Source organism: Macaca mulatta, chromosome 1, assembly GCF_049350105.2.
Source record: "Macaca mulatta isolate MMU2019108-1 chromosome 1, T2T-MMU8v2.0, whole genome shotgun sequence".
Classification (NCBI taxonomy): domain Eukaryota; kingdom Metazoa; phylum Chordata; class Mammalia; order Primates; family Cercopithecidae; genus Macaca; species Macaca mulatta.
In genome coordinates this window covers 176,659,140-176,671,792 of record NC_133406.1, presented here as the reverse complement: position 1 = coordinate 176,671,792, position 12,653 = coordinate 176,659,140, and the positions used below count along the sequence as shown (strand labels likewise).

Sequence of the window (12,653 nt, the reverse complement as noted above, 5' to 3'; positions counted from 1 at the left end):
TCACTGCATTAAACACCCTTCAGGCTGTATCTATGGTTAGTTTCTGTATCTATGATTAGTTTTTTTTAAAAAAAAGTCTTGACCCAATTGTGAGAGCTGCTACTTTGCTAAAAGTTTACCATTTGCTGGATACTGAAGTCATCTCCAAGTATTATCCTAGTTAAGCCTCATAACAGTCCTGCAAGGTCATTATTATTATGCCCATTTTATGAATGAGGAACTGAGGTTTAGAGGTGTGAAGTAATTTTAAGCTGGTGTGTAACAGAGCTGGGATTTGTGTTTGAACAACACAAAGTTGACATCTTTCATCCTTGTGCTGAACTGCCTCCCATCTAACCTATTCTGGGATCACTTAGTAGTCAGGCAGGACACAATGAAAGCATGAGACGTGACCCTCCCTCTCAAGAAGGTTACTCTCTAAGAAGAATGAAAGGAAGAACATACTCACTGGTGCCCAAAGGAACATAAAATTAAGTGAAAAATTGTAAAGTAGAAAATTAGGGTAATTCTAGGGTTTTTTTTTTTTTTTTCGTCTTTTCAATAGTAAACTGAGTATCATTGAATTAGGAGGTTTATTTTCTTTCCTGTTAAATTACATGGTTGTTTTGCTGTGATTTGAGCATAGTGTGAATCAGAAGCATCCTTCTGTTTGAGATCCCGACATGAAAAATATTTTTATTGATATTAGTGTTATAATCTTTCGAGGAGATGGAATTTGTGCATCAACATATTCTGTTTTACATATTCTATTTTGTCATTCGCCTCTAATCACACAGGTTGGAGCAGAAATAATTTAACCTGTACCTAGTACCACGTTGAATGGACAATTATTTTATCTTTTGCAGGGGCTAAGTGTAAATTAGAAAGACAAAAGGAACCGAAAGTTTAGAACGTCTTAGACAAGTATGTTAGGCTAACCCTCCATTCCCAGCAGATATTTATGTTGCTAAGGAGATAAAAGCAAAAAAGACTCAGTTTTGATTGAAGAGTCAATTTAGGAGGTTGATATGGTTTGACTCTGTGTCCCCACCCAAATCTCATCTTGAATTGTACTCTTATAATTCCTGTGTGTTGAGGGACCCAGTGGGGATGGTTCCCCACTGTACTGTTCTTGTGGTAGTGACTAAGTCTCACGAGAGCTGATGGTTTTATAAGGGATTTCTGCTTTTGCTTCTCTCTCAGCCTCTCTTGCCAACGCCATGTAAGAAGTACCTTTTGCCTTCCTCCATAATTGTGAGGCCTCCCCAGTCATGTGGAATTGTGAGTCCATTAAACTTATTTTTCTTCCCAGTCTCGGGTATGTCTTTATCAGCAGCATGAAAACAGACTAATACAGAAATACAGATGTATATATGGCCAGGGCCAAATCACTAAAACTGAGGGAGACATTCCCTGTTTCCAATAGAAGGCTCCTTTGAGTATCCAAGTTTGCAGGCAAAGACAGGTATGTGATTATCACAGGTGAAGATGTACCCACTGTAGACCATCTTTTCTATGAAGATCGGAGTCTTTCTTGGGGAGGTGATATCCTCACCAGGTCTCAGCTCACTGTTTACTTGTGGTGGAAAATTCTGTTTTATTCAAAGGAGGAAATTAGATTATCCAGGATCTCATGTCTATCTAAATATCTGGTTTGCCATAAGCCACGTAAGGCTCATCACCAAAATCTTTGGTCAGGACAAGATCCTCCAGGACTGTGCTAAGCCCTTTGTCCTTCCCAGGTCCCTATCACAGCATTTGTCATAATATACTTTAAGTTTTTGTTTACTTCTCTGTGTTCCTACCAGAAAATAAGCTCCATGAAGTAAAAAACTGTCTCAATTTTGTTCACCATTATATCCCAGCACCTGACTAGCACTTAGGTAATCTGGAATGGAATAGGTGCTCAATAAATATTTGTTAGATGGGTGGATGGACGGATGGATGGATGGATAAATCAATGAACAAACGAATGAATTTAATATCATTAAACTCCAAATGAACATAAGGAGTTGTGTAGCTCCTTGTGGCCATATAGTTTTCCAAACTGTTTGCTAATACACTATGGCTTTAGGAAACACCCAGTATAACTTCATTCCCATTGTGTATAGGACTTAACCAAGACTTCCTTTGTTTTTCAAGAGTCAAGAACAAACTCTCAGGCTGTCATGGAATTGCAGCTGTGAAAGCATTTTCCTTGTGTCCGTTGTTTCTTTTGAGTGGCATGTGACTTCGAATTGGCCAGAGGCAATTAGTAGGTAATAGACTTTTATTATAAAATGGATTATAGAATATGAAATGAAAATGTACGTGGGCCATACAAAGGGGAAAATGAAATGGCAAACTCCATAAGACAAAGATAGATGACACAGAAGGTTGAATAAGAAGAAAAAATTGCCTGGAGGCACTTTTCAGGGGAAGCATGTGTAAGGAATGGCATTCAAGTGGAAATAGGAAAAAAAAGAATAACGTTTGTTGATGTCATTAGAAACCTGAGGTGTCCACAGCTACTGAAAGGAAAGGAAATGGAACCTCTGTAGGGAGCTGAGACCAGTTTCTGAGGGAACCATTCTTCAGTATGCTTCCTCCCTTTTATACTCTGTCTTTGCCAGCTTCTTCTGAGGCCAGAAATAAACCAATTCTTTTATTGTACTAAGCATCCATTGAATCCCCAGTGGCACCATGGATGAATGAGGGAGTGTTAACTTTGGGTTCACTCATTTGAACTTCTCCTTGCGGAAGAGCAAGATATGAACCATTTTAAAATTTCCTTTAGGACTTTCCATTATCCCTGAGGAGATCCTGCCTCCTTAGTAACTAGTTGGGATGTTTCTTGTCTTTAACAAACAAACAAGCAAATAACAACAAAAGAACTAGAAGGCCCTGGATTGGAGAAAGTTGCCTTGGCTGTGGTGGAGTGAGACCATTATTGAGTTATTTGCACTTCCTCCAATGTGCCATGGTCTTTCTAATACCTAGGTCTCCTCTTAACCCAGAACAATCTTTCAAAGGACCACCCTCCTGTCCTTTGGGATTCCTCCTCCCCAAACGGGAATATGTACTCTTCCTAAGTGATGTCTTAGAACCCTGTGCCTACCTCTGTTGTAGCTCTTATCACATATTTACTTTTAGAGCCAAGCCTTATTTAAAAAATTAAACACATTTCCCAGTATATTTGCTTATTATTGCTTCTTACATACATCTCCTTCCTTCTAAATGCAGTTTCCTTTTTACAGGAATAAATAATGTAGCATGGAAGTCTATGCATGGGTTCATGACAGCTTTATTTGTAACAGCCAGAAAATGGAAACCACCAAATGTTTGCAGCGAATGGTTAAACAAAGTGTGGCATGTCCATACCACACAGCAATAAGAACAAACAAATGATTGATACATGCAACAAAGTAGATGAATCTAAAGGGCATTATGCTGAGTGAAAGAAGCCAGTTTTTAAAAGGTCACATACTAAATGAGTCTGTTTATACAACATTCCTGAAACAACAGAATTACAGCAATGGAGAACAGATTAGTGGTTGCCAGTGTCAGGAATGGTTGGGAGGAGGGGGATGGGTAGGACTGCAAAGGGGTTGCATGCGGGAAATCTTTGTGGTGACAAAGTTGTTTTATCTTGACTGTGGTAGTGGTTACTCGAATCTACACTTGCAATGAAATGGCAGAACTATATACACATATTTTAACAATGTCAAATTCCTGGCTTTGACATTATACCATAATTCTGTGAGCTGTTAACTATTGGGAGAAATTGGGTGAAGGGTATGCAGAATCTCTGTGGTCTTTACACAGCGTTTTGACGTCTTATGGAGACGTTTCCCCCAACCCCACCCAAGTCCTGAGTGGACTTTCAAGAGTCCTAGCAGCTTCTCTGGACTGTTAGGAGAAGTATTTCTAGGCCCTTCCCACAGGTAAGGCCGATCTCCCAGGCTCTAGTAAAGGCTTTAGGCAGGAAGCTCAGATTTCGCTCTGGCCTAGGGCTACATCTTGGATTATTAAATGAACATTAAAACTGCAGCGAGACCATCCTGGCTAACACGGTGAAACCCCGTCTCTGCTAAAAAAATACAAAAAACTAGCCGGGCGAGGTGGCGGGCGCCTGTAGTCCCAGCTACTCAGGAGGCTGAGGCAGGAGAATGGCGTAAACCCGGGAGGCGGAGCTTGCAGTGAGCTGAGATCCGGCCACTGCACTCCAGCCTGGGCAGCAGAGCCAGACTCTGTCTCAAAAAAAAAAAAAAAAAAAAAACTGCAGCCCCTAGACCGGAGGGCCCATATTCATAGGCACCTTCAGCATCGGCTTCCACTTCCTATGATCCTTTTTGGCACCGAGAATTTCCTTTTCTTTCCATCTCAGCTATGCATCATATATTTCCTTGTGACATTTTATTCAGTACTCTTCATGTTTTTAGCCTCGTTGTGGTAGGGGGGTGGCTAGGGGATGGGGAGGCTGTTTCTGTCAGGTCTTATTGGTAACCCCATCACACTGTTTATAATTGCCTGTTTGTGGTCATGTACTCATCTCCCACCAGACTGTAAGGTTTTAGAAGGTGTTAGGGACCAGTTCAACCTTTTTTTTTTTTTTTTTTTTGAGACGGAGTCCTGCTCTGTCACCAGGCTGGAGTGCAGTGGCACGATCTTGGCTCACTGCAACCTCTGACTCCCTGGTTCAAGCAATTCTTCTGCTTCAGCCTCTGGAGTAGCTGGGATTACAGGCATGTGCCACCACACCCAGCTCATTTTTGTATTTTTAGTAGAGACGGGGTTTCACCATGTTGGCCAGGATGATTTTGATCTCTTGACCTCGTGATCCTAGCCTCCTAAGGTGCTGGGATTACAGGCGTGAGCCATCGCGCCTGGCTTGGTTCGAGCTTTTTCATCCGAGTTCTTACACATAGAAAGTGCCAATACATATGCATATATAATGAATGAACGAGTGAATCTCTATAGTTCTGTGGAAGAGAGCCCAAGTATGATAGTTTTAAAGTGAGATAGTTTTCAAGAATACAGACTATTTTTATTCACTTTCAAGATGTGTGTCATTGTGGTGCTTTTTGTAGCATAGTTTCTTTACATACAAGAACTGCATGTGATCTATAAGATGAATTTAACAGATTTAGAAAGGAGAACAGTATCTCCAAAGAGAAAATTAAAAAGGCATTTAATTGTAATTCAAGAAATATTTCATCTCCTCCCTTTATGTGCTCTGCCATCCTTTGGGGGTTTTAGAATTGGTGAAACAAGCATTGATTGTTGAGGAGCTTGCCCTCTGGTATTGGTTTTCCAGCTACGTACTGCAGAGCTTAGAGTTCCACAGGGGACCTCTGGGGCTGAAGGGGGTTTAAGCCAGGGAGCAAGTGGTTATGTCTTTCAGCTCCTTCCCCCATCCCCCATATGGCACAGTTGAAGATACTCTGACTCTGCTCTCAGTCTTCCTGGATTTGATGACGATCCCCCTCCCTACCCCGACAAGCTGATAGGGCAGCTGCCTTCATATCTCTGCCTCAGGTTCATCAATCATGAAATGAAGGTAATAAAGGTACCTACCTTTTAGACTGTTGAAGGTTGAGAAGATCTCTGAGCACAAGCAGGGTCTTTTGGACTTTGACAAAACCTAGGCACCTTTTCCTTCCTTTTTTTTTCTTTTTTTCCCCTGCAGATCTCACCATATAAAAACACAAATAATAGCACAAATGTTGCTATATTATGAATTTTTCTTCAACAAAGTACTGGATTCATCACATATATAATAATTATGCTGATTACAAAGTAATTACATGGCTAAAAAATGATTTCATACTGCAATATAGGTAATGTGACTGTAATTGAGCAGGGGTTTAAGGTTGCAGGATTGTGCCATCTTCTTTCTTTGTGATTATATTGATAATTTTATTTAGAGATTACATCAGAAATCCAAATTTGAGGTCACTGAGGACTAGAAGATCCTTGTAGACATTGAGCATAGTACCTTCCAGTCCTGACTATCCCGTAAAGAATGAAGAAAACTCCAAATTTTCTCTCTCCTCAGTAAGTCAGCTGAATCCCTAGCGTGGAGAGGCCCCCTCCTTCAGGACCCCAGATGTGGGGCAATTGTGAGCGTAGGGCTAGAGCATGGCTCAGGCTGACTGACCTCCTTGCACGACTGGGGAATGTAGCCTGCCTGTCCTTTTAAGTTACAGCAGACTCTTACTTTTCCAATAGGCGCCTTTGGTTAAGGCAATTTAACTGGCTATGGGCTTCTCCACTGAGGCACTATGGAGAGGAAAGAAACAGGGCTAACAGCCTTCACCAAACAATGTCTAAAGTAACACTGAGAACCAACAGTCTCAAAGCCATCAGCATCTTTGATTCTTTTCCCGCCACCCTCCAAATGATCACACGTGGAGGCCTTCTTTTGCATAGGAAGAAAGTGTGCCCCTTCTATGTGACTGACCCTGGCTGCTTGGAAATTCCTTGAGTGTCTTTCAAAAGTTGGCCTCTGAGGATACATACCACATCTTATGGCTATACACAGCAGAACATGCAGCTCAGTGAGAAGTCAGCACGTATTTCCTTTTGAGCCTCTAAAGTCTGGCTCTATCTTAGAACTTCCGTGATTTTGGCAAAGCCACTTCCCTACCAGGGGCCTCACTTGCTTCATCTGAAAAATGAGGAGATTGTATGACATAATGTTTTTTAAAAATTTAAAACATTGGAGCATTTTCCACAGTACCTGTGAACACAACAATATATAAAATAGATAAAAGTAGAGTTGTTCGTTTTGAAGGAGGATCTAGAGCCTGTATTCTTGTCCTCTGGAACCCCAGATCCTCTTATGTTCCTCTATAAATAGCTCCAAAAAATCCTGTGGCTCCAAAGAATATAATTTGATAAATATGTCCTGGGCCTTGAGGGCCCACCCAGTTATAACATTCTAAGACTCAGTGAGTGGTCAAGAAAGGCACTGGGGTAGCCACTTGCTTCTCTTGCATTCAGCCTTTGCAGCTACTGGACTGGCCGCTGGTTTTGTGAGTTTGTGCATGCCTGTGTAACCTCACGCATCACTGAATCGGGGATACAGGATGTGGCATGGCTGGGAGCTTCTTGGAAGGGCTTCCACATCCTGTGAACGTTGGGTCTCTACCTGCCAACTGCTGAGATGAACCAGTAATCCTTTCAGAGAGCACAGGCTTTTATCAATGAGGAGGATTCAAGGCTTATTTTTTCCTTCCTTCCAAATAACACTCCCACTGTTGAGGCTTAAATACCAAAACCTTATGGTTTGCAGAATCAGTGCCAAAAAGTCAATCCTCCGAGAAACTGCAAAGATAATAGCTCCTATTGATCAAATCGGGAGGAGAATAGCTTTTGAGGTTTGCCCTCCTAAAAGAGGTCGAGAAAGATAAGGGCTGGAGTTTTCTTAAACATGCTTGGTTTGCTCAAATTGGATAAAACCATATAAAAACACTTATGTTCTTAGAGAACTGGTGACCAATTCAGGAAAACCTCATGAAATGAAAAGATTGGCTTGGATTAGTGAGGCATGTGAAATGCAGTGTCTTTCTAAGAGCATGGTAAATGTGTTGTTTCAAATACAGACAGTGAGTTATTAGTTAACCAAGTACATCCATGCAGAGGATGGCCACTATCTGCCTTACTAGACAAAGGAGAGGTATGAAAGCCCTGGAGTCTCTATGCTGGACACTGTACTGGAGCCTTTTGGTCCTTTATTTAATCATTACCTCAGTCCTTTGAGATGGCTTTTATTGCTCCCATTTTATGGATGAGAAAATAGAAGTTAAATGATGTTCAGTAACTTTCTCATGATCACAAAATTAATAAGTGTCAGACAGTAGTATTAAGATCTAGGTGTATATTTCCATTAAATATTCTACTGTCTTCTAAATGGCACATACACATTTGCTATTACCATGATGCTTTTGGTGAAGAGAGGCTGCCAGGCTGGTGGTAAATATACTTGGAAATGTCTCATGCTTTTGCCAATGGTGAGGCGAATAGGAATCCATCAGTGAGGTTCCTACAGGGCCAAAACTTGCAGCCATGTCTCTCTGAAGCCACTGGTGGCCATGGAATTGATGGAGTTCAAGCTGACATGTGCTTGATTTTTCTCAAACTTCAGTTTTCCTTTCAGTGAAGAAAAAAAGCTTATTAAACATCACTTTGTGAGGGGAGATTGTTAATATTCAACTTTCTATATAAAATAATCAGCCTTTATTTTTTAAAAATATGGCCTTGGAAGATAATATTTTTCAGGGAAGTTATTCATATTTTAAACTATTTTATCTGTTTTTATTATCATTTTATCTGAGAAGCTGAACACGTGGTTATCTAAAGGAATGGATCTTGAGGCAGCAAACAAAATTCCCCAGAATCAGCACAATCACTTAATGATCTTGTGAACTGAAATTATCTTTGCTACAGCCCAAGAACTGAGTGGTAATTAGTGTCCAGGGACACGTGGGGAACAATTTCACTGTTAGCGGTGCCAAGAATCTATTCATTTGTCATCGGTCCCAAATTATATTCAATCAGCAATTCAACTCAGCTTGGAAAAACCAAGTGACATATAGCTAACTGTCTATAAAATTAACACTGTAAAATGAAACCTAGATTTCTGGCAGTTTCACTGTGAGCAGCAGTAAGATGAAGCTATGAAAATATTGCATGTAAATGCTGTCAAGGTTCCTCTTAATCCCACCACTTTCCAACCTATGCTTCCTTCCCTGAAATGCCGCCTTGACTGCCAACCTTCTATTCCCAAGCTCCCCGAAGTCTGGGTGTTGGAGTGTTTGATGAGCCTTTTCATAGGTGAACCACAGCAGTCCATAATACTGCAAACAAGGGCTGTCATTATTGAAAGAGCCAAAGTGGGTGGCAGCAGCATGGGGCTCAGAGTGGAGCTGGGGTTGGAGTCATATGTGGAAGGCCCTGAAATGTAGACAATTAGCTCTTCCTGGGGAAATCACCTGCACGAAATACCCATTCCCCAAACAAGGGGTTGATAACAGAAGCACTGCTTTCCATTGTGGCTTTGTATTAAGCATTTCTCCTACTTGGGTAAAAATTTCTTTTTGTTTTCATATTTTGGAATTAAGATCCCTGCCATACTGCCTATCTGACTTCTGGTCTCCTTAAAAGAGTCTATGCTATTTTTGGCTCAGGACGTTGGAGGAAACCAGGGCCATTGTAGGTGGGGAGGGTATGTGTGGTTCGTCTACTTCTTTCCCACCTGCTTCTAGGACTGGGAAAGAGGTAAGCCAAGGAGGTCTGCACAAACCAAACAATCCTTTTGTCTCTGCTGTGGCAGGGAGATAAACTAGAAGTACACCTTTGCAAGGTCTCAGTGGGTCAACATCCTGTTCTTGTTCAAGCTTAGTCAATGACGATGACATGTGGCCATTTGGCGGACAGTCACCATCAGTAAATATGGAAATACAAAAAATGTGCTTATCTCTGTGAAAAGGTGAGGCCAGAGGTAAGGTGAAAAAAAAAGCCAGGTTTCACAGGCTTGACTACTTGTCAGCATGGGCTGCCAGAAGGTGTGGAGTGCTAGAGTCAAAGAGACCTGGGTTTGAATTGCAATTCTTCCACTTAATAAAGTTCATCCTGCATTCTGTCTCAGATCCATTTTTAGTGGCTACCTAGAGCACTGTGCTTAAAGCACTCTATGACAGATCCCAGGCTTAACAGGCGAACAGAGCCATGATTGATTAAAGATGCCTACACTGGATTGAAGCGGGAGGGATTGACAACTTGTATGCCTTATATCTAATGACCCTGGGTCCTCCAAGGTCCTGTCCAGTCCTAATATTCTCTTCTGAGTGTGTGTGTGTGTGTGCGTGTGTGTGTGTGTAGACATAGCCTAAGGGAAAGTTAGTATAACCCCATTACAATATATTAATAGCATAGCTTAAATTTTCAAAAAAAAAAAAAAAAAGAACAACAAACATTATTTGTATATTACAGTCTATTATTTAAGAGTTTTAACAGCCGGTAAGTACTTCTAACAGTCCGTAAGTACTTCATAATGTATTATGTCCTTTAGATTATTGATTTGTGTGTTTGCTTTAATTCATGATGGCTTTGAAAATTATATTTTAAGTTATTTACCGCAAATGATTCTCTATATTCAAATACTTAGCTATCATTTGTCTTGACCTAAAGTTCCAATGTAGAGAAATGAATTTCTCTGTTCACAGAAATGCTACCAATTCCAAACACGACCCGTGAAGTTAGTTACAGGAGCAATGTTGTTCTTCCATAAGAAGGCTATTAAATTTATTAGTCTAAGACTGGTCTTTCAACAAGAAAAGGAGCTTATGTTTGATTATGTGTGGTCATTTCTGCAGATTTGTTTTCTTGTTAATGCAGTATTTTAGGGGCAAGGTGTATTTTGCCCTTGTTCTTTTTTTTTTTTTTTTTTTGCAAGTTTCATTTCTATTTTAGATTCAGAGGGTACATGTGCAGGCTTGTTACAAGATTATATTGCATGATCTTGAGGTTTGGGCTTCCACTGATCCCGTCACCCAGATAGTGAACATACTACCCAATAGGTAGTTTTCCAACCCTTGCCCCACTCCCTCTATCCTTTTGTAATTCCAGTGCCTATTGTTCCTATCTTTATATCCATGGTACCCAAGATTTTGCTCCCACTTATAAGTGAGAACACATGATATTTGGTTTTATGCTTTTGTGTTAATTAGCTTAGGCTAATGGCCTCCATCTGCATCCATGCTGCTACAAAGGACATGATTTCATTATTTTTATGGCTACATAGTATTCCATGGTATATATGTACCACATTCTCTTTATCCAGTCCCCTGTTGATGGGCACCTAGGTTGATTCCATGTCTTTGGTATTATGAATAGTGCTGTGATGAACAGACGAGTGCAGGTATCTTTTTGGTAGAATAATTTATTTTCCTTTGGGTATATACCTTGTAATGTGATTGCTGGGTTGAATGTTAGTTCTATTTTTAGCTCATTGAGAAATCTCCAAACTGCTTTCCACAGTGGCGGAACTAATTTACATTCCCCCAACAGTGTATTAGCATTCCGTTTTCTCTGCATCCTTGCCAGCATCTGTTATTTTTGGACTTTTGTTTTGTTTTTTGTTTTTTGAGATGGAGTCTTGCTCTGTCAGCCAGGCTGGATTGCAGTGGCACCTTCTCAGCTCACTGCAACCTCCACCTCCCGGGTTCCAGCAATTCTTCTGCCTCAGCCTCCTGAGTAGCTGGGATGACAGGCAAATGCCACCATACAGGGCTAATTTTTGTACTTCTAGTAGAGACGGGGTTTCGCCATGTTGGTCAGGCTGGTCTCGAACTCCTGACCTTGTGATCCACCTGCCTCAGCCTCTCAAAGTGCTGGGTTTACAGGCATGAACCACTGCACCCGGCCTGACTTTTTAAAAACAGCCATTCTGACTGGTATGAGATGGCATCTCATTGTGGTTATGATTTGCATTTCTCTGATGGTAAGTGATGTTGAGAGGGTTAATGTAATATTTTACATTTTAATTTTCAAGCCAGTGTTTTGAAGTAAAAATCTTCAAATCTGGTCCATAGATTGTTCATTTGGATGGCTTCTAAAATGCAGGCACCTCTACTGTCAGCTAGAACCTCCATTCCAGTCTAATAAGCTATGGGATTGCCGTGGTCTCTCTCCAAAGGCAGGTCCTTTGGAAATCTCCTGTAATGCTTCGAACAGCCCATAAGTTACTATATTTAATATTGCCCTTGTCTTTCTCCCTTCCCTTCTTTTTCTTTTCAGAAACAGAGCTGTCAGTCAGTGCTGAATTAGTGCCTACCTCATCATGGAACATTTCAAGTGAACTCAACAAAGGTACACGGTGGGGGCACACAGGGGAGGTGAGGAAAGAGGTGGGAAACTCTGTTTTTAATTGTGGCATGACCTTCTTTGAAATCAACTGTTTTTCAGATCACTGCAAGGAGGTGGGGGCCAAAATAAATCCCCAGCTTACTTTGTGATCACTTAACATTGAATTACTTGGGATTCTATTATTTCTGGAGAGTTTCTTTCCCCCCTCGTTCCTTTCTCTTCTTCCTCTAAAGTGTTCCACATGGCAAAAATGCTTCAAGATGTGAAATAGGGTCGTTTCTGACCTTTCTGACACTACCTCTAGTGGATCTTATTTAGACGATTTGATTCAGCCCAAGCCAGGATTGATCAGAGCTGTTTGCTCGGTGACCTTTCATGATGAGCATTTGATGTGCTTGCAGGGTTCAGGACCGAGTATCTGGAATGTTTGTAATTGCCTGTGCATAAGGACGGCAGCTTCCTTTGTGCACGTGGGGAACAGGTTTCTGCTAGGAGATTGTTGTTTAGCATTAATTAAGCCCCACCATATGTTAAGCACTGGGTATTTTATGAAGACCCTATATCCTGGAGTGGTATACCAGGACACATTCAAAACCCCTGCAGTCTGGCTCAATCTGCCTTTCTAGCCTTAGTTATCTTTATTCCCCTTTATGCATTTCCAGCCAAGTTTCGATTTCTTATATGTCCTGTGCTTTTCTGCCTCTCTGCTTTCATCTTTTCACCTGGATTGCCTTTCCTTCTTTGCCAATACCCATTTTCCCGCTTTTGCAACGCAACAAATTACTTCTCCTTCAAGACCAAGCATAAAATTTACATTATCCGGT

At 41.0% G+C, this 12,653-nt stretch overlaps 1 protein-coding gene across 1 annotated transcript in view; it reads left to right on the top strand.

Moving 5' to 3' along the window:
* ROR1 (receptor tyrosine kinase like orphan receptor 1) overlaps nucleotides 1-12,653 on the top strand; it is a 412,356-nt gene that overhangs the window by 227,564 nt on the left and 172,139 nt on the right. Inside the window, exon 2 of the mRNA XM_015141249.3 lies at nucleotides 11,761-11,832. Within this exon, the coding sequence (XP_014996735.1) occupies nucleotides 11,761-11,832 (72 nt within the window). The remainder of the gene's footprint in view (nucleotides 1-11,760; nucleotides 11,833-12,653) is intronic.